The sequence below is a fragment of the Ochotona curzoniae genome, unplaced genomic scaffold, assembly GCF_017591425.1.
Source record: "Ochotona curzoniae isolate NIBS_2020 unplaced genomic scaffold, NIBS_Ocur_1.0 scaffold_4953, whole genome shotgun sequence".
NCBI classification, from domain to species: Eukaryota; Metazoa; Chordata; class Mammalia; order Lagomorpha; family Ochotonidae; genus Ochotona; species Ochotona curzoniae.
The window spans coordinates 4665342-4689940 of NW_024467127.1; the positions used below are offsets into that span (position 1 = coordinate 4665342).

Sequence of the window (24599 nt, forward strand, 5' to 3'; positions counted from 1 at the left end):
GGGTAAGGAGGATGCCACCCCTGACCTCATCTCCTGTTGGGCCCCACTCCCATTTAAAGCCTCAACACAGAACCTAGTATGGGGTGGAATTCCAGGAAGGCAGCAGAGTGGCCAAAGTGGCGGGAACTTGTCCCTCCAATGGCCTGAGCATGGGGACGTTAGGAGATAAGGGCACAGCGTGAGCATAAGAACCCCTGCAGGGTTGAGTGAGTAGTGGAGGGTTCGCTAAGTGGCCACCCTCAGGCTTCTGTCTGCATGGCCCTGGCCCACAGAGCCCCAGGTGCCACTTGCACAACGTGGGACCTCATAACGTGGGTGCTGGGAGGGGTCCATGGGTGGTCACAGGCTGCCCACCTCCCAGGCCCTGCCTCCTCCCCATGGGAGTTAAGGGAGGTTGGAGCAAAGGGGAAACCAGGAGAGGGATGGATAAACTGGGGGGTGGCAGTACCCAGTGACCAGAAGAGCAGGACAGGGGCGAGCTGCCTGAGGGGTCCCGATGGTGAGGGACGGATCCCAGCGGCCAGAGTGGGGGTGGTGGTAAGGAGCGGGGCCTGCAGGAGGAGGCGGGGCGATGGTGAGGGGCTGGCTCCTGCAGAGTGGGGGGCCATGGTGAGAGGCTCCACAAGCCTTCAGGCTGAGTTGAGATCCACCGCCTTGGGTTGCGCCTTGCGGGAGGTTAGCTCTGACAGCTTCTTGAGCCGCTTCTTCAGCTCCAACGGGAACTTCTCATAGCACCTCTTGCACACCGGCTTCATGTCAAACTCCACAAACTTGTTCCTGCCGACCAGGCCCAGCCTTCACACAAGCCCCTGGTGCCCCACCAACCCCGACCACAGCCAGACAGGTCCAGTCCTCTGCCCTACCCCTCCTGCAGGCCCAGCCCCACAGTTCTCCCAGGAGAGGAGCCTCAGGCCGCCCTCCCTTCCGCCATCACCCTCTGTGGCACCCAGCTGTCCCCCGACCCACAGGGGGCTGCGATGCCCCTCATTCCCCAGGTCCCCTGTGGGTGTTGCCCCTGTGTTGAGTGGAGTGGGAGAGGGCAGTCTGACTTACTTGAGCGTGAGCTTGCTGTTGCAGGTGGAGCAGCAGAAGCAGTTCACACACCAGGCCTTGTTGAGGGCCGACACCACTGTGGGGGCGGACAGGGGGCTGAGCAGGCTCTGCCTAGAGCAGCTGCCAGCCCAGCTGTGCAAAGCCATCACCAGCTGGGCCTGCAGCTGCAAGACACCCAGCCCTGAGGCAGGGCAGGAGGGCAGACAGGCAGGGGCAGGGGAGGGAGGGAGGGGCTCAGGTCTCAGAGGCCTCACCGTCTCCCTCGATCACGTGGCTGCAGTTGTAGCAGACGTCCCCAAAGAGCTGTGGACAGGGTGGGCTGTCAGAGGATGGCCTGGCCTCAGTGACCCCCTGCAGTGTGGGAGTGTCCCTGGGGAGACTCCCAGCCACCCCCTCAGCCCAGTCGCACCTGGTTGTAGTGGGTCTCGCAGTAGGCCAGGCCCTTCTTCTCATAGTGCCGGTGCCCCAGGAATGGTTTCTCACACTTGGCGCACACAAAATGCTGAGGGAGAGAGAGCATGTGGGGGATACCCCGGGAGACAGGAAGCAGGGACTCATGGCCTAGGGGGAGTGGAAGACTCCCAGCTGGGCACAGGGCTGACACTTCCCTCCTCCTCTAATGCATCCCCGTGGAGTCCAGGAGGGTGGGGAGTTGTGCAAGTTGCAACAGCCTTCAGGGTGGGGTGCTGTGAGTATGGCACTGCAGGAGGGAGAGAGGCAGGGTGCCCACTGCCTCCCACAGAACCCTCTCAAACAGGCCACCTGAGGCACAGGTCTGCACCCTGCACCATCCCCCAAGGTTTCAGACTTTGAAATCCGCTAGAATGCTGGGAGGGTGGCTGAGATGGCCTCACCATGGCCTGCAGGCTCAAGTCTCACGTGGACAGCTGGCCCATTACAGTGAAGGGGACCGCTGCTTACTGGGAGCCAGCACAGCTGGACTCCCTGACCCTGTGGCCACACGCCCACCCCCAGCTCACCTCCACGTGCCACTGCTTGCCCAGAGCGTTGACCACGCGACCCTCGATGGGCCGGCGGCAGGCCCCACAGATGGGGACGCCCATCTTGTCGTGGCATGGTAGGCAGTACAGTTCACCCTTGAGCTCCCGGGCCTCAGCCGTCAGCTCCTTCCTGGAAGACAACGCCAAGCCCCTAGCTGCCATCCCTGCCCCCACACGCCCACCACAGCCCCTGTCGTCCCTCTTGAGCCCCCTAGCAGCTCCCTCTGATCTGGGCTGCCTTGGGGTGTCCTTCCTGTGAGTGTCCCAGACAAGTCCTGGAGCAGGAAATTAGTGGAAGAAGGAAAACCCGGGTTGGGGTTGAGGGGGCAGGGGTCCCCCGAGAGGCAGGTCTTTTCTTAGCTTGTGTCTGAGATGGGCACAGAAGGGGCTGGCAGAGGGTCAGGATTGGGGCTGTGCAGGGCAGTGCCAGCACCTGTGCCTCTTGGACATGCAGTCCAGGTACCAAGCCCTCCCTGGCCCCAGAACCCTGCAGGATTCCCACTGGGACTTCTTGAGTCCCACTCTGCACCCCTTCTGCCTCATCCTGCTCACAGTTGAGTGTCCCCGCTGTCTCCTTGCCAGGTGACACGGTGGCTCTGGCACGGCCACCTACCCGCAGTGGGTGCAGCTGAAGTGGTCAGGGTGGTATGCGTCATTCTTGAACATGAGGGGCTGCTCGTCGATGACCAGGTGGCACCGCTGGCAGATGTACTTGCCCAGGCCCTTGGCTTTCTCACGGTTGTGGCACGGGCGGCACAGGTGCCTAGAAGGGTGAGGGCAGGTGCTAGAGCAAAGGGGCCCCTCCTGTGCCTTCTCCCACCCCACCCGCCTTTCTGGGGCCTGGGACCCTGGAACAGAGCCAAGCAGGGACTGACACAGAAGAACTGTCAGCTTTGATTTCTGAACACACGTGAGCCGCAAAGGATGCTGGCCCAGCAGCCAGCCATGCCCGTGCCGGGGCGGCGTGGCAGCTGAGTGTATGGGGGGTTGGGGGAAATCAGCTCAGCCCCTTGCTTCGGGGCCTGCTGGATAAAGAGGGGGCCCCAGCCTGCACAGGCGTCTTCTGTCTGTAGCACAAGTGCGGCTGTGTCACACTCAGGCCCCCCAAACCCTGAAGCAGTCGCCACAGAGTCCTTTTTGTGACATTGATTTCTGATGTTAGCCCCCTGCCTTGGGCAAGCAGCTGTGGGCTCCACTGACAGCGAGATCAACATGGTATCTGTTTCCTGGGCTGGGCGGGTTGGGGCAGGGTGGGGGGTTACTAAGATACAGGATCCCCAGAAAAGAGGCATAAAGGCCTGCATCAGTGCCACAACCCCCCACACCAGCTCCCTAATTCCCACCTGCTGCCCCAGTCTCAATGCATTCCTCTTGCCTTTGAGCCCTCCCTTACCAGTACTATCCGCCCCACCAACACACACTCTTTCTAGCCTCCCCAGAGACCCGACACTACTGGGAATCCGACACAAGAGACACACTCATAGTGCAGGTGTCCCATCACCAAGCACCAAGGATGGATCCAGGACCAAGGCCCCTGCTACCTCTGTCGGACTGCACCCCATACCACCATGAGTGTCCGATTGCCCAGCACTTGCTAAACTGCTGACAGGCTCCGGGCTATGCCCCCTGGACCATCGTGCCTCTCCGCTGCACCCCACTCTTGTGAGTGGGCAGGAGAACTGAGGGACAGTATCCAGCGCCTCCTCCCTTGGTCCCAGCTCGAAGCTCTACTGGGGAATTCCAGAACTTTTTTTTTTTTCCCCAAGTCGAGTTAGTTAGGATGGAATCCAGGAATTCCAACAATAAAAGGCACAAAGAACAGAGCCCAAGACTGAAGTCACAGCCCCAGTTCTGCCGTGACAGCATGTTTGCCTCTAAGAGGAGTCATCTCCAAGCCTCAGCCTCCTGGTCTGCAGAATGGGGTGATCACTCTATGAAAAGACAAACCCCTCCACCAGACACTTCAACACAGGCAGTCCCAAGAATCTTAGAAAGTGGGGTGCCAATTTGGCCCCCTCCCCCACACACACAACGCCCCACCTCACACAGACAAAAACAAACGTGGTCCAGGAGGAGTCCTGGGACTGGTGGCCAGTGGCCATCCCGTGCAGAGGAGGAGCTTCCTAGGCGGCGGCCAGGCTCCGGGCAAGACAGACAGCACCCCATTATGAGGCATCCTGCAGCTGGGCCCCGCGCTAGATAAAAGCAGTGATTTATCCCGCACTGCCGAACGCGGCCTCATTATACGGGGCAGGACACAAGGACCCTACAGCAAGTGTCCTGACAGAGTCCCCTCTCATGTGGCCAAATGCAATCCTCTCCCCCTCCACTCCAACCCACCCAGGCTTTGGGAGCAGGAGCCCGTTGCCATGGCAGCAGACCCCTCAATACCCCCCACCACCTCGGGAGGCAAGCATCCCCTTGTGAAATGCCCTGTTGTGTCTCCGTCTCGACCAGCCCTCGCCCACTCCCAGACTCCCAAGAACGGCCACACACTCAGCCTCTGTGCGTGCAGGCTGGGGACAAACTGGAATATTCACGGTCCCCGTGGCACCACGGGCAGCTAGAGGAGCAGCCCACCCCACACGGGACCCCTCCGGAATGAAGCGGTCTTTGAAGGTTGCAGGATCTGCAGCGTCCCTCCTCTCCTTAAATAGCCAGCCTTAGAGGCTCCAGGAGCCTGCCGCCGCTGTCGCCTGAGCCACCGTCCAGGGACTGCAGCCCACCCGCTAGCCCCCAACACCCACCCCTGCCTCCAGGAGAAGCTGGGAGAGGTAAGGGGGCAGGGCTGGGTGGGGCAGACAGACAAACAGGCAAGCAGGCATGTAGGCAGGATGCCTCTGAGCCCCATCGCTTTGGTAACAGGACAGCCTGACCCGCGTGTGTTGGCCTCAGTCTGACCTCATGGGCAATCATACAAGGAATGCAGCCCATAGTCCAGGCCACACCAATCTAGGCCACTGCCACCAGGCACCAGGAAGTGCTGGGAGGAGCAGGTGCAAGGTACCACAGCCCCTCACCAAGTCCCAAGCCCAGTCCTCTGATGACTTGATATTGCTGAGACACCCACCCCCCACTTCCAGCCCCGTGACAGTCTTAATGGAGAGCGAGCAAGGAAGCAGGCAAGGCTGGTGTCGCTAGAGGACTAGGGAGAGGCAGGGGCGAAAGTCAATCTCAGTGCTCTGGAACGGGCACTCGGGGGACCAGGAAGAGTGGAGGGAGAGACCCTAGCCAGACAGTCCAGCACCCACGTCCCTGGAAGCCAAGCCAGCACCCTTCCAGCCCCTCTAGCTCCCTGGCTCTCAGGCTGCTGCTGGGGCAGCGGGATGCTCAGGATCCCACACATCCTTGATGGGAAGGTGGCCATCTGGGGTGCATGCCATCCCCTGCACTGCAGGACCTCAGCTGACCAGACTCAAGCCCGGGTCCCAGAGGAGGAGGAGGAGGAGGAGGGCCCAGGGGCCTAGCCAGGGCTGACGTGGCCTGGGGGGAGGTGTGGCTGCCACAGGCCCAGGGTGGGGCCAGTCAGCCCTGCTCAGCTCTGCATACTTCCTCTGAGCCTCCGCTCCCACCCCAGGGGCTGAGTGCTGGGGCACCATCCTCCAGGTCCAGACACCCCCTGCGGATCCTTGGGGCAGCCCTGCAGCAGGTAGGAACGCCCGGAAGAGGGGTCACTAAGGCTGGGAGAATCACTCAAAGTCAACTCACCCCAAAACAGCTCCCAGCTGCTCAGCGCAGAACGCGGCAGAATACCCAGGTGAGGACCCTGACTCCCCAGCGCTGTGCTGGGATGTGGGGGGTGAGCAGGCAGCTGGGATGCAGGCTAAAGCCCAGTGGCTGGGGATGACCCTTCCCCATCCACAGGCCCGGGGAAAGAGGCCGCAGGCTCTTGAAGTCATCCCTTTCCTACTCAGATGCCTAAAATCATGACAGGCCGGTTTCTCCACCTGCTGGAGTGTATCTGTGCAGGTAGCTGGGTGTCTGGTAACTGAATACCAGGGCTCTGGACTCAGAACTCCATGGGGGCACTCCAAGGCAACCTCCCTGAGAGTCCATACAATCCCAAGGGAGACGTCTCCAAGGACCCTCTCCTGCGCTCCTCTCCCACCAGCACCTCTTCCCCAGGCACCAGGGAACCAAGTAACCTTTGCCACCCTGGGCAGGCCCTGGCCTTCACTGAATGCCCAGAGAAGCCCTCCTGGGTGGCTCAGTGCTGTGGTCACCACTAACAGGGTGGGAGCAGTGAGATGGCAGGCAGGGACAGAGGGGAGGGCTCAGGGGCCAATCTCCACCACACTGCTCAGGACAGTCACTAAATAGGTGTGTCGGGGGGGTGCGTCTCTGGGCCTCCCACTATCGTCTTCCTCCTCCGGGCTGGGAGCTGTCAAGCTGAGGTGCAGGATGAGGAGTGTGGTCTGATTTCTGAGCCTCCCCGTGCCAGCCCCAGACCCTGGCCTGCTCCCCAGGGAGGCAGGTGTACAGTGGGCAAGCTCCAAGCTCCTGTTCAGGGTTTTGAGTTGGCTGGAGTGGGGATGCCTTTGATGCTGAACCACCGCCCACCTCCAGAGAACATAGGGAATGCTCCTGGGGGGGTCTCTGGGGAGCCCCAAGTTTGGAGCAGCTCTGTGCAATGTGGCATTTCACTAGCCAGGACTCCCTGTGAACTGGCACTTGTCCCCCACCAGGTTTGTCTGCAGCCACAGCATGAATGGGCTCGAGGCCACCTCCTCTTCCCCCAGTCTGCCCGCCAACGCCTCTTTGGCCATCCTCGGGGAGTGCGGGCAGGAGACGCCGCTGGAGAACGTGCTGTTCGCCTGCTTCTACCTGCTGGACATCCTCTTGGCTTTCGCGGGCAATGCCCTGGCCCTGTGGCTGTTCATCCGGGATCACAAGTCGGGTACCCCAGCGAACGTGTTCCTGATGCACCTGGCTGTGGCCGACCTGTCCTGCGTGCTGGTGCTGCCCATGCGCCTGGTCTACCACTTTTCCGGCAGCCACTGGCCCTTCGGCGAGATCCCGTGCCGGCTCACCGGCTTCCTCTTCTACCTCAACATGTACGCCAGCATCTACTTCCTCACCTGCATCAGCGTCGATCGCTTCCTGGCCATCGTGCACCCAGTCAAATCTCTCAAGCTGCGCCGGCCGCTCTATGCCCACCTGGCCTGCGCCTTCCTCTGGGTGGTGGTGGCCGTGGCCATGGCCCCACTGCTGGTGAGTCCGCAGACCGTGCAGACCAATGGCACGGTCGTCTGCCTGCAGCTGTACCGGGAGAAGGCCTCACACAACGCGCTGGCTTCGCTGGCCGTAGCCTTCACCTTCCCCTTCGTCACCACAGTCACCTGCTACCTGCTGATCATCCGCAGCCTGCGTCAGGGCCCCCGCGTGGAGAAGCGGCTCAAAAACAAGGCGGTGCGCATGATCGCGATGGTGCTGGCCATCTTCCTGATCTGCTTCGTGCCCTACCACGTCCACCGCTCCATCTACGTGCTGCAATACCGCCGCGGCCACACTACCTGCGCGGCCCAGCGCGCCCTGGCCCTGGGCAATCGCATCACTTCCTGCCTCACCAGCCTCAACGGGGCCCTGGACCCTGTTATGTACTTCTTCGTGGCTGAGAAGTTCCGCCATACTCTGTACAGCCTGCTGTGCGGCAAGAAGCCCGGCGGCCCGACCCCGAGCTTGGAGGCAAAGACCAACGAGAGCTCGCTGAGCGCCAGGTCCGAGCTGTGAGCCGGGGGCCCGGTGCGGCGCGGGAGGTGGCGGGGGACGGCTGCTGCGGGACAGTCGCCTTCTCCCAGCCCTGTCCGCTCCCCCAGGCCCGCGCTCAGCATTCAGTGATGTCATCGGCAGGAAAGGGGAGGGGAGGGGGGGCGGCGGGAGGAACACTCCTTGGACAATGCGGGTCTTTCTTCCCCAGGGTTACCCCTCACCCCAGCCCACCATCTCCTTCCCACGACAGACAGAATCCTACAGAAAGCGAAAAGCGCCACAGGCAAAGACGGGCCTGGGGATCTTGTGAGGGTGGGGCAGGTGGGGTTGTTTAAATATTGCCTTGAAAGCAGAGCAAGGTATCCTGTGTTCCTTATGCGCTGCCCTCTTGCCAGACGACCCCTGACTGAGTCAGGGACTCAACCTTTCGGGCTGGCCGGCTGACCTCTGAGCATCAGCTTTGCTCTGGGAGCCGAGTTCCTGGCTGTGAACCTGACAACCTGACAACCCTCCTAGGGAGTGTCTCAGCAGGTGCTTGGGGGTGAGAAGGGTGGTCTCACGGGGTGGGAGGAGTCATCCAGCTCCAGGACCGTCAAAAGAGGCCGACCTCAGCCAGGAGGTGAACAGTGAGCCGTCTCCCACTGATCCAGCCCTGCACCCTCTGAGGGGCCTCTGCCAAACCAGCATCACCCTGGCACATCCTCTTGTGTGCCTGTCTGTAGCGATCCTAAATGGAACCAACTGTGGCTTTCAGAAAACTGCTCAGCAGATACAAAAGTCACTCCGCTGTTTCCTGTCCAAAGCCCGGCGGGCAGGGGGCAGTGATGGGGGCAGCCAGGGCAGCCAGGGCTGGGTACTACAGTTCCAGAGCCAGCCTGGCTGGGGGCCTGGGAGGCTAAGCAAGACTCTCCCCTATCCCGTGGCCATCTGTCCCCACCATCACAGCTCCTGTGCCTCTCCTTCAAAGTCTGCAAAGCACTTTTAGCTTCTCAGCTATCTTTCCCAGTCCGGGCAGCCCCCCTGCCTCCTCCCTTTGCCCTCATCCCCATTTAGATAACCTGCTGGATGCCAGGCACTGTGCCAGTCCTCCCTGTAAGCCGGCAGATGGACACGATGGGTGCTGACCACATTGGGAAGGGACGGAGGAGATATTTAACAGACAGCCCTGAGCCAAGCCATGAGTGGCCAGAGGGACCACTCTGGGAACTCTGCCTTTTCTGATGGGACAGGAAGGGAAACTGACTTAATTGTCAGAGGAAGGAAGTGTGGAGCCCCTGGCGTCGGGACAGCTGGTAGACCTCAAGTGGAACTGACACACGCACACAGCTGAGAACCTCCAGGGAGAAGGCAGGTAGGGACTCCTACCCTGTCCAGATGTGAAGTCATCTAGGGCTCTGTCCCCGTCAAGAGAAGCAGGTTAGGGGACACGTGTAGTGGTAGCATGTTAGCGCTGTGGCTGGGGACCCTGCCATCCGCCCTGGGACGTGTCCAGGCCCTCACCTGCCTGCGTTCTTCACGAAGCCCAGGTCAGCCAGCTCCACGTCACACAGCTCACAGCGGAAGCAGCCCGGGTGCCAGTTGCTGTTCATGGCCTTGATGACACGGCCGATGATGAACTCGCCTGGATGAGGGCAGGTGCCTGTTTGCCCAGCAAGGCCAAGTCCCCTCCCTGACCTCTGGCAGCAGCAGCAAGGAACTTGATGTCCCCAGAGCCAGGGCCCCTACACCCCAGCGCCCCTCATCTGCCCTTACCACAGGAGCCACAGCACGGGGCAAACAGCATCTGGAAGTCATGTTCACAGTACTTCCGTCCTTCAAACTGCAAACACGGGTCACAAAGAGAAGTCAGGCCAAGCCCCCAATATTCCCACGAGCCGGCCTGGGCTGGAGTTGACTGGAGCAGGGGTCTGGCCCTCTGGGATAGGACGGCTAGAGCAGCTGAGGTCAGTGAGGCCGAGGTCCTGAGAGCCAGTGGGGGTGGGGCAGGAGCTCGAGCTGGGGCAGGGTCAGGTATTTGGAGCACTCATCCTGCTTCCTGTGCTTCTCTGTGTGATGAGTCCACTCCCTCGGGGGGCTGAGAGGGTCCCCAGGGGAAGAGCCAGAAACAGGGAACCCAGGGAGGGCGGGGGCTGGGTCGTGCGATGAGCAGGAGCCAGTGAGCTCACCCATGGCAGTCACTGTCAGACTGGCAAGGCCCACAAGCATAGCCCAGGCATGCCTCCTCAGCCTTCACAGCTTTCTTTTTTGAAAGCTTGGTTTTGGGGGGCAAGCACAGGAGCATAGCACATTGATCTGCCTGACGAGCTGGCATCCCATGTAGGCACGGTTCGTATCTCGGCAGCTCCACTTCCCATCCAGCTTCCTGACTATGGCCTGGGAAGGCAGTGAAGGATGGCCCAGAGTTCCGGGACCCTACGCACATGTGGGAGACCAGGAAGAAGCTCCTGGCTACCGGCCAGCTCAGCTCCAGCCTTGTGACCACTTAAAGGATGAACCAGTTGATGGAATCTTTCTCTCCTCTCTCTCTATTTCTTTTTCGGTCACATAAATCAATCTCTTTAAAAGCAAACTTAATTAGCATTATTCTCTAAAATGAGTGTTTTGGGGTTAGTGCTGTGGCACATCGGGTTAAGCTGTTCTTGCGATGATGCCATCCCAGATCAGAGTGCCAGCTGAGATCCTGGCTGTTTCAGTTCCTTCCCAGCTCCCTGCTGATGCATCTAGGAAAACAGTGGAAGATGGCCTAGGTGCTTGAGCCCGTCACCCATGTTGGAGAACCAGAAGGGTTCTTGGCTCGTGGCTTCAGCCTGGCCCAGCCCCTAGTCATTGTAGCTATTTGGGCCTTTCATATAAATAAAATACATCTTTTAAAAAAATGAAATCAATAAGTGGCTAATTTTGAGTATTATTTTTGCTTTGAATTAAATTTTCCATCCTCTTGTTCACTCCCCAGATGCCCACAAAGTTAAGGCTGGACCACACTGAAGCCAGGAGCCATGGATTCCATCCGGGTCCCCAACATGGAGGCTATAGCACTTGGGCCAACATTCACCACCTCCCAGTTACAAAACTGGCTCTCTAGTTTAGGATGCTGGCCGCCAAAGTGGTGGCTCCACCCACTGCTCCATGACATGTACCCTGATTGGAGATTTGTGGGGGCCAGCCCAGCCCCTTCACTTTCATCCTTGTCATCCCATTATAGCCCAGCTCCTGGTCTCACTTGCTCTCCCAGTTTTATCCTTGGCCCTCTTATGCAACATAGAGACTTCTCTGCCCTACACCCTGGGAAGCCCCAAGGTCCAAGGAGAGCCCTTCCCTGCTCGGTCCTCCTTGCCACTCCCTGGCTCCCTTGTGTATGCGTGGCTTCCCTCCCCTGCTCTCCCATCTCCCTTACTTAGCAACCCTACAACCACCACCATGAGGGACCCCGTGGTCACTGTTTACCATCCCTGCAGAGAACAGGTGCCGCATAGCTGGGTCTCCCTCCCCCCAAGGCTCACCCAGTGTCTGTCTGCCTGGAGGGCACTGGATCCTGGGCTCCTCGTGCCATCCACACTTCACCCAGGTGGCCAGCCGGATCCTTATGCTGGGCCAAAACCAAGGCCATGACCCTGGTTCCCAATGGGCCGACTCAGATCTGGGTCTGAGAAAGCCACCTAGTGCAGGGTCCCCAGAGCCCCCTGCCCTCCCTCCACTCCACCCAGCATCCTCACCTCATAGAAGAGCCCCTCCGGGAACGGGCGGAAGCACTGGGCACACACGAAGCAATGCTCATGGAACAGCTCCCCGTTGCTGTTGACGATGCGCTCAGCCGGGGCGAAGCGGGCTTGGCAGCGCTGGCACACGGCGTTGGCCAGGGCATCCGACATGTTGCTGGAAAAAGGAGATGGGGACAAACTCCCGTTGGAAAAAAAAGGCAACATTGCTGGGCACAGGGGTTGGGAGAGGAGGCAGAGGGAAGGCATGGGCACAGAGCAGCACGGCATAGTAGTTGGGATGTTGGTCACAGCCAGGGACTGGCTGCTGTGTACAGAGCTGGTGGCCTTCAAACACAGAGACAAGACCACGGGCTGGCACTGTGATACACATGGTTAAGCATCTGCTTGCCACGCAGACATCCCACAAGAGCACCAGTTCAAATCCCATCTGATCCACACTCCCTACTCATGTGCCTGGAAAGGTAGCAGAAGAAGGCTCGTGTACTCGGGTCCCTGCATACACATGGGGTATTCGGATGGAGCTCCTGACTCCCAGCTTCAGCCTGGCCCAGCCTCAACTGTTGCAGTCATTTGCAGAATGAGCCAGACGATAGAAATCTCTAACCCTGCTTTCAAAAAATAACAGGACCTGACATAATGACTCAATTGGCTAATCCTCTCCCTGTAAATGCAGGGATTCTATATGAGTGCCAGCTCATATCCCAGCCGGTCCACTTCCCATCCAGCACCTACTTGTAGCCTAGGAAAGCACAGGAGGACAGCCCAAAGCCTTGGAACCCTGCACCCATGTGGGAGACCCAGAGGAGGCTCCTAGCTTTTGAGTCCTGGCTTTGGATTGGCTTAGTTCCAGCCATTGTGACCATTTGGGGGAGTGAACCAGTAGATGGAAGAGCTTTCTCTCTGTGTTTCCTTCTCTCTGTAAATATGTCTTTCCAATAAAAATAAATAAAACGTGTTTCCTGGTAATCAGACACTCTAATAAGAGTCAATTAATGACTAAGGTAGAAAGTCTGATGGAAAGATCTCTCACCACTTCCGGCAGCCTTGGCACTGGAATGGCCCAGCCATACAAGGTCAGGCCTGTGTGCTGAGGCTGTAAGGAGCCACGTCAACTGCCCGTGCCTCACACCACCCCTCCCTAAGCAGGTGGCTGTTCTTGAAGCCCAAAGGCAGCCCTGTGGCTATTCCTGTTGTCACTGCCTCCAATAGGAGAAGCCTAAGGCTCAGACAGGTTAAGCCACTTGCCTGGACTCAACCAGCACGTGACAGAAGCTAGACTGGAGTCCAGACCAGCCAGTGGCTCCTGCCTTGGCCTCACAGGCTAGATTCAAACCAGTACAGAGCCAGGCCCACACTCCCTGCAGTCTAGGGACCGGGGCATGGCAGGGGAACGGAGTTCCCACACCAGCGCCTCCCCAGGCCTTGACGTTCTTGGTAGAAAGGTAGCCAACAGGCCCAGCGTCTCAAGCATCAGCCCCGCTGGATCTGTCGTGGCTGCCTGGAGGAGAATGGCCATGTCGCAATAAGGGGTGATGTGAACACTAAGCAATGTCTGCCTCGGGCATCATGTAGGACACACAGGATGCTGGAGGTTCCTCCCCGCCCACGATGCCTCCAGGAGAGGTGGGGGTGGGGGAAGCACAGGGTCCAAGCTCCATGGGCAGCTGTGGGATGGGCAGGGTGGAGGAAGAGGCTGAGCCACTCCCAGTGTCCACTCTGCAGGCCATTGGCCAGCCCTGCCACGGGCACTGACCTTGTGTAAGCTTCACCTTGCTCTCAGGTATACCTGGGAGACCATAACCACCCAGGTAGGCCAGAAGTGGGGACAGGGGCAGCAGGAGTCCGATGGAGATGCCACACCCAGCAATCACTGCCCACCACTACCACCGGTGCCCACCGGCTCCTGGCAGGCCACTGGAACTGCTAGCCCTGAGCCAGCCTAGAGGGCCAGTCGGGCTGTACTTGGTCAGCCTGGGCAGGCTGTGGCTTTCTTTCCAGAGGACACTGGCATACACCCAAGGTGACAGGGCTAACATCCCCAGCGCCTGGCCATGGATGGGGCGCTGTGACAAGCTCGGAAATGAAGAGGAAATCCTGTGCTTCCCGGTCTGAAATTCCCCCCATGCCGCCACGCAGCCTCCAACATCCCTGACACCTCTGCTTCCCCAACACCCCCACCCTCCGCTCTGAGAACTCGGAGACAAAACCACATCAGAGCTCAAGTGCGACTCTCACCCAGGGCACAACAGCACTGGTCCCATCTCTTCTCGCCCCTCACAGACCCTCAGCCTCTGTCCTCAGGGCCCCTCACTCTCCAGAGGGTCTGACAGCACCCTTCCCCCAACACCTCTCTCTTCCCTTCTGTACTGACTGTCCCTCCTTTCCCTGCTGGCCGGAGGACTTCCCGGAGGCCGCTCCACTTTCATAGTCAAACCCCATGTACAACTCTCTCCTGTTACTCCGTGGGCCTGGAACATGCGTCCGTCATCCTAACAGCAGCTGGGCACGTCTCCACCTTCGCGCTGGCACCTAGTAGCTGACCTCCAGCCACAGAGGCTGCTCTCCTGGCTGCTGTCCAGCTTCTGCCTGGGCCTCGGGGGTGGGGGGTGGATCTCTGCTCAGGGATATTGCTCCCTGTCTTCATGTTTGCCCTCCCTCTAGCCCCCGCAATGTCTCACATGAGCCTGGCACAGGCAGGCAGGCAGGCCGGCCGCAGCACCCACAGCTCTGTGACTACATCCATCTGTACACAGCCCCACTTGGAGCACGCCCTTAGCAAAGGCAGAAGGAGGGATCGACAGGTGCTCTGAGCACCTCCCCGGGTGCTGGATCCAGGCATCCACAGGCCAGGCAGGAAGAAGAAGCAGGTGGTCTCACAGGGCAAGCAGGGACCCCAATCCCAACAGCCTAGCTCCCCCAGCAGTGGGACCTTGCTCACTGCACCCCAAGTGACAGGGAGCTGGGGAGATAGCCGAGCAGTGCAGAGCAAATGCTGGCAAAAAGGAGCTGTTGCCGGTCAGCGACACAGAGAGCTGGCCAGAGTCCCCACACCCCGGCCAGGTCCAGGGCAGGGCCCGAGGCAGCCCGCCCTCCCGGCAAGACCACAGAAGGTCAGACACTTGGCATTCCGTGTCCTCCCGCATGCGTTCCTGCCAGGAACAGGGAGCATCAAGTCAGCCCTCACCCCACCCCCAGCAGGACACACCACCACTGGCCCCAACCACAAGACGCACCCACACAGACCCAAGGCACACCCCGGCCGGCGCCAAACTCCAAAGCTGGGGATCGTGTCCCTGCCGCAGCATCCCCCAAAGCACACAGCAGCCTGTCACTGGGGCAGGCCAATCTGTCACCCACATGTCTCTGAGCCTTAAAATGACTGGTAGGCCCTGGAGAGTGGGGAAGGGGGCAGCTGTGACAACCTCTGGGCAAGGATGGCTGCTGGTTCCAGCTGGGAAGACACAGACAGAATCTCACTCACGATGGAACACACATTTCCTGCTGGCCCTTTCGGCTCCCATGACTCCAAAGGGGCACAGCCATTCCCGATCCCCACCTGCCTGGGACCAAAAAGACTGGGGAGAGGCAGTAATTGGCACCCCTGGTCCACCTGGGCTAGCAGCCCAGTGTGGTCTTCAGCCAGGGATAACAGCTCCTTAGCTGTGAGAATTGCAACCCAAATCCTCAGAGCCTCAGCTTGCTCATCTGCAGAATGGGTCTGCAGCAGCTTGCAGGGAGGCCGGGAGAGTTAAGTGAGGCCACGGTGCCCTCTGCAGGCAGGCCTCAGTGGCCCTCCTGACCACCTGGGACTGGCCATGCACAGTAAACAGGAACTGACCCACAAAGGTGGCACTTGGCACCACTGCCCACTGATGCCAGGCAATTAGCTGAGCACCTGGGGCAGCCACACAAACCTGCCCAGGGGAACACCCCACACTGGGGACCTGCCTGGAACACCCACCAGAGCTCACACTCCCTGCGGCAATGCCTCCTCCTCAGCAGGCACACTGGAGCATATCCCACCGAGGATGGAGAACTGACCAGTGGCACAAGGCAGAAGCTGGCAGGGGCCATGTGTGCAGCTGTGGGTGTGTACCCCCCTCCAGACTCCCACCACCATGCCAGGTCCCCTGTGGGCCATGGGCTGTGTGCACCTGAGCCCTGAACAGCCCATAGACTCGGAGGCTTACTCCACCCTCAGCACCTATAAACCCTCCTGGCCACCTACAACCTAGTACAGTGGTTCACAATGCAGAGGGTCAGTGTCAGAGGTGGGGGCCTCTCACTTTATCTCATCCTGTCTCAGGTGGGCTGCTTGGCTCTTGGGCCTCAGGCTTCCCACCAAGCAATGGGTTCATCCTGTGCCTGCAGCTCCTTTTCCCTAGCCCCGTCCTCTCTTCCTCCAAGGACGCCTCGAATGGTTCGGTCCTCACTCCCTTGACCTGGACACACACTGTAGCGTGGCTGGTCTCCATCCCAGGCCCTCCCTGTCTTCTTGGCTCCCCAGCTTCTCCATCCCCACCTGTCACTCTGACCCCCACCACCCCAGTTGCCCTAACTGGGATTTCTCCTCCAAGTAGCCCCTGGGGCCACCTGACCAGGAGCCTCTCTCCCACCCCTCCCAGGGGTGCCGCTTGCACTCTCCCCACCCCAAGGGGGAACCCTGGAGAACCATCCTGAGCCCTGCTCTAAGGAAACGGTGGCTGGAACAGCAAGTGCCTGGGGCTTTAAAGTTGCCTGAAAGTCCAGGGGACCCAGGTTCAAGTCACAGCCTAGCCTGTTGAGTGGGGTCCCTCAGGGGGCAGGCGCTGAGACCAGCCCAGGCTGAAAGCAGCCACGCTGATGACCCAGGACAACTTCGTCCCAGTATCCACCCTCGGGGCTAAGACCGCATCGACCCCTTCCCACTTTCCTGCTCTCCAACCCAGACCTCGCGGGCCCTGGACGCTAGCCCAAGGCCGTCGGAAGGCCCCGGGTGGGTTTCCAAGGCCAGCTCTGCGGCAGCAACCTTCCGGCCATTGTCCCTGGCCACCTACCCGGGCGCGGAGGCTGGCGGGCTCTGGCGGTGCTGGCGCCGCTGGTACAGCCCCGACGCGGAGAGCGCGCTCAGCCGGGCGGCCATGGCACGACCGGGGCACCTCGTGGGGTGGACGGCGGCGGCCAGGATGCGAGGGTCGGCGCACGGAGAGCGGACACCGTGACGCGTCCCGGTCCGGGTCCGGGCTTGGGGCGCGCGCCTCCCCTGCGCCAGGCGCTCGACTTACACACCGCCGCCGCCGCCGCCGGAATCTGGGAAGAGCCCGAATAGAAAGGATATTGTTCGCGCCGCGGGGGCAGTGAAAGCTGAGGCTGCAGGCTGGGCTGGGGAGGCGGTGGGGGGGACGGGGACGGGGCTGGGCAGGGACTGAAGAGGACGAAGGTGAGGTCTGCAGTGACCAGGAGGAGCAGGCCCCGAGCTCAGATTGCCACCTGCGCAGCCAGGACCCCCATCCTGCCAACTCCCTGGGCACTTGTACGAATTCAAGAAACCTAAAGCACTGGAGAAACTCCGGAGGAGACCCACGCCCACGCCCTGCTTGTCCCTTTCCTGGACTGCTAGGCGCCAGGAAAGCTGCCTGAAGAGTCAGGGTAGTCCCTGTTCCCCCCGGGGGATCCAGAAAGATCTCTACCGTTAAAGGGGTCACAGCTGGGGAACGGGGTGGGGATACCCCCGGGCCTGCCTGGGCCAGGGGAGATGGAGTTGCCAGCAAGCAACTGAACTTGGCCGGTTACCTGGGCTCCAAGGGCAAATGCCCAGGGTCAAGTCTGGGCTGTGGCTGCTGCTGACTGAGCGGTCTCAATGGTCAGCAATCAGAAAAGGATCCAGAATTCGCCAACACTCAGGCCATTTCCCTGGAATCCCTGCCCCATCAGCTCAGAAAGTTTGAGCCTGCCTTCCCCGAGGTAGAGCCGGGGGTGGTAGCCATCATTCCAGTCAGCAGGGTGCCGAGGACTTGGAGGGGACTGCCCTTCTGAGGCCAGGAAAGCACGCCACGCCACACCACGAATCCCAACAGAGGCAAGTCTTAGCCAGCCAGCCAGGCGCAGCTGTAATGTGTAAGCTCAGCCCAATTCCAGAGTTACCTAATGCCGATCAATAACGAAAACAAATACCGTGTACATGCGGCCCCAGGCACCAAAGGGCAGTCAGCGGCTTAACTTGGTGGAGCCAGGATCAGGGACCCTCCCCATACTCTGATGTGGATGGTGCCCCCACCCCACGGTGCTTCCTGTTATTACACCCTTGGCTTCTCCTCCCTTCCCTGGCTCAGTCCCTGCCGGGGGCGCACTCCCCCAAAGGGAGGATGTTTAAGTGCAAATGGGGGGGGGTGGGGAGGGCGGCGGGGAACAGATTTTAAGCCAGGCTTCTGACCTGAACAGGAAGCCATAGCTGCAGGTGCTTTGCACAGCTGATGTGTAACTGAAGTTCAAGGTTAGCCAGGTACTCATCAATTCACTAAACACTGACTATTAAAAGGCAACACTGGTGGCTAGAAGCTGTGAGCAAGGATAGGGTTCAAGAGAGCCCCAATCTCCACACGCCCTGGCACCCACCTACAGCCTGTCCGGCCACAGGGAGAAGTGGGGCAAGGGCCGGGCTGAGCTCCCTCGCTGGCTAGCAGTCTGGCTCCAGGGACTCCAGTTGGGAAAACACAGGAAGTGAGATCAGCAAAAACAGGGAAGCAAAGCCCTCTAGGAGTTCATCCCTCCATAAAAGCAATGTGAAAGCCAGCAGCGTGAGAACGAGCTTCCTCAGGACTCCATGAGCAAAAGCGACTACTCACACATACGCAGGAGTCTGAGCAAGGATGTGGAGCTTTGCAGTGTTATCACTTACTCCACTCCCTTTGCCCTGCTCCCCAGCTCCCCAGCTCCATGGCTGCCTTGCAAAACAACAGCCCTCAGGGCCAGCATGATGGCTCAACTGACTAATCTTCCACCTGCAAGCACAAGCATCCCATATTGCACCGGTTCTAATCCTGGCTGTTCCACTTCCCTTCCAGCTCCCTGCTTGTGGCCTGGGAAAGTAGTCAAGGATGGATCCTGCACCTGTGTGGGAGACCTGAGGAAGTGCCTGCCTCCTGGCTTCAGATCGGCTTAGCTCTGGCCATTGAAGCTACTTGGGGAGGAGTGAACCAGTGGATAGATCTTTGTCTCTCCTTCTCTGTGTAGATCTGCCTTTATAATAAAATGCAGGGAAGAGAGAGAGAGAGAGATTGAGAGAAACAGTCCAACTAGACCAGTAACTACTGGTCATGTTGGAGTGCCAGTTTGAGTCTTGGCCGCTGCAATTCCACTCCAGTTTTCTACTAACGGGCCTAGGAAGGCAGCACGTGGGCCCTGCCCACCCAGTGGGAGACCCAAATGGAGTTCTAGGTTCCTGGCTTCAACCTGGACCAGCCCTGGCTATTGCAGGCATTTGGGGAATAAATCAGGGCTGAAGATAATTCTCTTTCTGTCTCTCTATCTCTCTGCCTTTCATTTAAATGAATAAATTCTTTAGGAAACTTACTTCAGAGTCATGATAACGAGGACAGTGTGGGACTGACATAGAAGTATCAATAAGAATCAACTTCTACATAAACAGAACAGAATTCAGAGTCTTTCTAGAAGCAACCCATACATCCACGGCCAATCCTTTTTGACAAGGGTGCCAAGAACACTACCCTGGGGAGAGAACAGCCTGACCAACTCCTAATATTCCTGCAGAAGAATGGCTTTAAACCCTGACTTCATACCTTATATAAAAACTGTTGGTGCATTGGCTAATTTTCCCCTTGCGAGCTTTGGGATCCCACATGGGTGCTGGTTCATATCTAACTGCTCTACTTCCTACCCAGCTCCCTGCTTGTGGTCTAGGAAAGCAGTTGAGGACAGCCCAAAGCCTTGAGACCCTGCACCCACGTGGGAGACCCAGAAGAAGCTCCTGGCTCCTGGCTTCGGATCAGCTCAGCTCCAGTCATTGCAATCACTTGGGAAGAAGTGAACCAGTGGATGGAAGATCTTTCTGTCTCTCCTTCTTTCCATAAATCTGCCTTTCCAATAAAAATAAATAAACCTCAAAAAAAAGAGAAAGAAACTGACCCACACTAAATCAAAAAACTGCATGTGATAGCTAAAACCACAAAACTCCTGGAAGAAAATAGAGGTAAATCTTCATGATCTAAGGTTATACAAGAATTTCCTATTTGTGACTAAAAAAACAACCACAGAAACAAATTAAAAAAAAAAAAAAACTCAGTAACTGGAAACTCATTAAAATAAAAATTTCGGGCCAGAACTGTATCAGGCAAAACAGGTTCAATCTTCCCCCGCAGTGTCAGCACCCAAGACAGATGCTGCTTTGAGTTCTGGCTGCTACTCTTCCAATCCTAGCTCCCTACCAACACACCTGAGAAAGGATGGTCCAAGACCTTGGACACCTGCGCCCTCGTGGGAGACCTGGTTAGAGTTCCTGGCTCCTGGCTTCAGATGGGCTCAGCTCTGGCTGTTGTGGCCATCTAGGGAATGAGCCAAATTGAAAATTTCCCTCTCCCCGCTCTGTAATGCTGTTTTCAAGTAACAAATAAATCTATCTTGAAGAAAATTTCTAACACTCTGTGCATCAGAGGACATTATGGAGGATAGGAGGCATACGTTTGCAAATCATCTCCCTGATGTCTCACATTCAAATGCGTAAAGAACTCACGATATTCACCAATGAAAAGACAACACAATTTTTAAATGGACAAAGAGTTTGAGCAGACATGTCTCCCAAAAAGATACACCAGTGATCAAGAAACACACCATGCAAAGACGCTCGGTATCTTTAGCCAGGAGCAAAATGGAAACAGAGAACCTGATGCCAGTGCAGGCATCTGGCCCAGTGGCTACCACGCAGACCAAGACACCCACATCCCGCATGAGAGCACCTGGCTCACCTCCCAACTCCAGCCTGATCCCCACTTCCTGCTGGTATGAGCCTGGGGCCAGCAGGTGTGGCTCCAGAAATGGGAGACTTGGGTGGAGTTCGCAGCTCCTGACTTCGGCCTGGCCCAGTGCTGGCCTTGGAGGGAATTTGAGGAATGAGCCAGCAGATGACACTGTTTCTCTCTTCTCTCTCACAAAGAAATAACTCAAAAAGAAAAAAACTCAACCACATGGAACATCATTTCCCATAACTAAACCAGATGAGATACGTTAACAAAGATGCTAAGTTGAAATCGTCACTCACACCTGTTGTAAAGTTGTGTCAATAAAGTATGAAATCATAAAATTACTGGAAAAATCATTTGACAGTTCTTTGGAGTTTAACATAGATTTGCCACAGGACTCAGCAATGACAGGCTTAGGCACACACAAAAAGGAAAAAATATGCATTGAAGCAAAAACATGCATGAGGATTTTGCACAGCAGGGTTATTCAAACAGCAGTCAAAAAGTGGAAACAAGTCAAAGGTCCAGTAACAAAATGTGGCACAGCCACACAGTGGCCTACTATTTAGCCAAAAAAGGAATAAAGTACGCTTTCACAGTACCATAAAGATGAACCTTGAAAATATGATGGTAAACAAAGAGAAAGCAAAAAAAAAAAAAAAAAGGAGGGGGAGAGTGAGCAAATAATTTGAATAATGTGCAGTTCCATTTACGGGAAATAAGCAAGGGTGGCCCAGCATGTTAAGCCATTGCTTGGTATGCCTGCAGCCCACGTGGAAGTGACTGGGGTGAGTCCCACCTCGGTTTTCACTCCAGCTCCCCACTGATATACCTGGGAGGCAGCAGAAAGTTTTGTAAGTACTTGGGTCCATGCCACCCAGTTGGGAGACCCAGACAGAATTCCAGGTTCCTGGCTTTGCTCCAGCCTGCTCCAGACTTTCCTGCGGCTATGGGCATTTAGGGGAGTGTGGGGAGGAACTGGCAGACGGAAGGTCTCTGCCTTTCAAATAAATAGTCAAACTGTTAAGGTGGATTTGATGACTGGGGAAGTGGACAGTACCAGTGAGGGATGCACAGCTTGCTAAAGGCCCCTGAGTCAGGCTTGGAGCAGTGCTGCCTCCCCCAGGGAGTGCTAGCCAGGGGCAGCCAACGCGCACAGGGTCAGCCCCTGTGTCCAGCCCCTCCCCAGGCAGCCAAGGACAACTCCAGGTCCTCTGGCATGCCCCCCAGGAGGGACATGTACCCCACCCCACAGAACAACAGCACTCAGCCATCAGGGCGGGCCTCCATCCGCTCTGACACACACAGTGTACGCGTTCCCCAGAGCCCACTGTGTTGAGAACACACTCTTCAGCGCCATCTGGGCTCATAGGCAGTGCCTCTGGGATGCGATGAAGTCACAAGGGTGGAGTAAAAGTCAACTTCTTGGAAGGGCAGAGAGAGAGAGAGAGTTGGAGAGACAGAGGGCTTCCATTGGCTGGTTTACTGGTGTCCCTCACTCTGAAACTCTCCCTTCCAGATAAATAAATAGTTTAAAATATTTAAAATTTGTATTGGAAAGGCAGATTTACAGAGAAAAGAAGAGATACAGAGAAAGATCATCCATCTACTGTTCACTCCTCAAATGGCCGCAATGGCTGGAGCTGAGCTGATCCGAAGCCAGGAGCCAGGAGCTTCTTTCAGGTTTCCCACATGAGTGCAGGGGTCCAAGAACTTGAATCATCCTCTGCTGCTTTCCCAGACCACAAGCAGAGGGATGGATCAGAAGTGGAGCAGCTGGGATTCAAACTGGCACCGATATGAGATGCCAACACTGAAATCAGAGGCTTCACCTACTGATGCCACAGCACCAGACCAAATAAATATGTATTTTTAATATTCTTAAAATTAAAAAAAAAAAAAAGCAGCGATGCCCTGTGCTGTGCTCCCAGGCAGGAGCTGGCCCTGCCCAGACGGCAAGCCGATGCCAGTTCCACCACTCTCCCACATCCTAGCCTCCCATGCCAGGAGCCCAGGAAGCCCCTAGGCCTTGTCAGTGTCACCCAGCAGTCAAAGAACCAGGGGTTTTCTGTTTCTTCCCCAGCTCGAACAGCCTGCCTCAGCAGCCACAGCAGACTCCACACCCAGGCTGACATCCCTGTCTGCAGCCAACTCCACCTCCCAGCCCCCTGCACGCCACCCCACCCCACTCCCACCGCCACCCAGGGGTGCCTCCCTCCTTGCTGGGGTCCAGCCCAGTTTCCTGACCCTTGTCGCCTGATCACAGCTCTGTCTCCACTCAGCACCTGGGACACCATGATCAATTGTAGGCCCACCCGCACCACTCCAGGCCACGCCCCTACGGCCTTGAGAGCTGGCAAGAAGGGTGCTGACCGTGTTTGGGCTGTGGAGAGCCAGGGAGGGGGTAGGGGACAGGAGGGGTGATGGGGGTGGGGCACTTACGACACAGTCATGATTGGGCACAGGTGCCGCTACGGGGACAGAAAGACCTTTCCCCCCCTCCAAAAGCCAGCTCGGATGTCTAGTTCCACTCACTGTTGGGCCATGTGGAGGGGCAGGTGTCAGGGATGGCGCTGACAGCTGGTGCAGCCACACACTTCAAAGGAGGGTGCAGACCGCAGCAGCAGCTGCATGAGACTGAGGAGGAAGCGGAAGGGCTGGAGAAAGGCTCCACACTGCTCTGCTGGGCAGCCCTGGCAGCAGCAGGGGGTAAGACGGCGAGCTCCTCCCAGGACCAGAGCCTCTCCCTCCGCCCTCCTGGGCCTGGTGCACCCTCCTGCCTTCTCGGGTTCTCTCTCTGGCTCTTGGTGGCTGAGCTGGCCACCTCCATCGCCAAGGAGGGACCCCTGGCCCCGGAGCAGAGCCTCCTGGGACCACAGTGACCGCTGACCTGGCTGCAACAGGTGGCTGGGCCTTAGGTGAGATCTTTCCTGTGCTCAAAATCACGACCTCTGGCTCCCTCTCCTTCCCCCACCCCAGGCTTATGGCTGTCCCCCAGGGTCCCCTCCCTTTCCCTCCCCTCTCCTGAGGCTGCAGAAGACCCTCGGCGGGGGTCAGTACCTCAGGGTTGGGGGGATCCCAAGTCAGGGGAGCTGATGGGTCTCCAGAAGCTGGGAAATAGGGACTGCTATGTGGCCTAGGCGGCAGGACACCTGCTATTTGAGGCTTCTGGGGGCCTTCTCCCTGTCTCCGTGAGACTTGGAACCAGCACCCTGCCCTGCATGATCCAGGTTCCTTGCCAAAGAGATGCCCCCAGGACACAGGCTGCTGCCAAGGGATCCCTCCCAACCAACATTTGTACCCAGTCGCTGCCAGGAAGGACCACTTCACGCTGCAGGACAGAGGCTCGCTCCACTGTCAAACGGATACTGGCGCCTGGCCAGGCTGTTCTGCGTCCCTGACCCAGCCCTGTGCTGGGGCCCGACTCCAGCCAAGTCCCCTTCTGTGAGCTGTAGATTAGAGGACTATGAGGGCTCCCGAAGTGGCGGACCACCGGGCGGGGGCGGCTCTAAGCTCAGGCGGGTTGGTGGCTGAGCAAGCTTAGTTGAGGCACCCGCACCCCTACGTCCCCAGGGAGGGGACAGCTAACCCGCCGTCAGGGGAGAAGCGGGAAACCCGCTCTGGGCTCCTCCACCTGCCGCCGCCCGCAGCGGACAGGAAGAAAATGTGCAGACGGCGGGATGGGACCCCAGCCCGCACGGGCGCTCCTGCCCGGGGCGGGGCGCGAGTCCGAAGGGTCAGGAAGCCAGGGCGAAGGCGGGGTCAGGTGCAGCGGGGAAGCCGACCCGAGACCAGCAGCTCCCGGACCGGGGAAGCGGGCGCTGTTACCTTCCCGTCATGGTGGCTGCGCACGCTGGGCCGGGGTCTCCTCCCGGCTCGCTCCTCCGCCGCAGCCGCCAGCGCGTCCCGGGAGCCGAGCAGCAGGGAGACGCCCAAAAAAGGCCAAGAGCGGCTCCACCCGGCCGGGAGCGGGGCGAGGGCCGAGGGCCAGGGCGCGGGGCGGGGGCGGACGTGCGGGCGGGGGAGGCCCGGGAGGGCGGGCGCGGGGCCGGGCACCTCCCGGATTCCCCGCATAGTTTTCCTTTTAAAGGGAGTGGAGGCTCCCCCGAGCGCCCGAGCGCAGCCCCCGAGCGCCCGCGTCCCGCGGAGTCCCTGAGCCCACG

At 58.5% G+C, this 24599-nt stretch overlaps 2 protein-coding genes across 3 annotated transcripts; one reads left to right on the top strand and one right to left on the bottom strand.

Annotated features, from left to right (window-relative positions):
- Nucleotides 1-598: 598 nt before the first annotated feature.
- LIMS2 (LIM zinc finger domain containing 2) lies at nt 599-24353 on the bottom strand. 2 transcript variants are annotated; one of them, XM_040971169.1, is made up of 10 exons: nt 24265-24353; nt 11477-11636; nt 9516-9582; nt 9264-9384; nt 2668-2817; nt 2034-2184; nt 1463-1555; nt 1308-1356; nt 1054-1129; nt 599-777 (listed from the first exon to the last, which is right to left on the bottom strand). In XM_040971169.1, the coding sequence occupies exons 1-10, from the start codon at nt 24273-24275 to the stop codon at nt 630-632; spliced, it is 1026 nt and encodes a 341-aa protein (XP_040827103.1). In that variant the 5' UTR covers nt 24276-24353; the 3' UTR covers nt 599-629. The 2 variants fall into 2 exon arrangements, with proteins under 2 accessions (XP_040827103.1, XP_040827102.1); XM_040971168.1 differs by lacking the exon at nt 24265-24353 and adding an exon at nt 16519-16604.
- GPR17 (G protein-coupled receptor 17) lies at nt 6759-7784 on the top strand. Its single transcript, XM_040971171.1, has one exon. It carries the CDS (start codon nt 6759-6761, stop codon nt 7782-7784), a length of 1026 nt encoding a protein of 341 aa, XP_040827105.1.
- Nucleotides 24354-24599: the final 246 nt, after the last annotated feature.

What these genes read in the sequence shown, in the direction of transcription:
- GPR17 (XM_040971171.1), top strand. Translation starts at nt 6,759, where the DNA reads ATGAATGGGCTCGAGGCCACCTCCTCTTCCCCCAGTCTGCCCGCCAAC.
- LIMS2 (XM_040971168.1), bottom strand. Translation starts at nt 16,604, where the DNA reads ATGGCCGCCCGGCTGAGCGCGCTCTCCGCGTCGGGGCTGTACCAGCGG. An exon ending in TTCAGCTGCACCCACTGCGG is followed by an intron (nt 2,185 to 2,667) that starts GTAGGTGGCCGT and finishes GTTGTCTTCCAG; the next exon opens with GAAGGAGCTGACGGCTGAGG. An exon ending in CCACGTGATCGAGGGAGACG is followed by an intron (nt 1,130 to 1,307) that starts GTGAGGCCTCTG and finishes CCGCCCCCACAG; the next exon opens with TGGTGTCGGCCCTCAACAAG.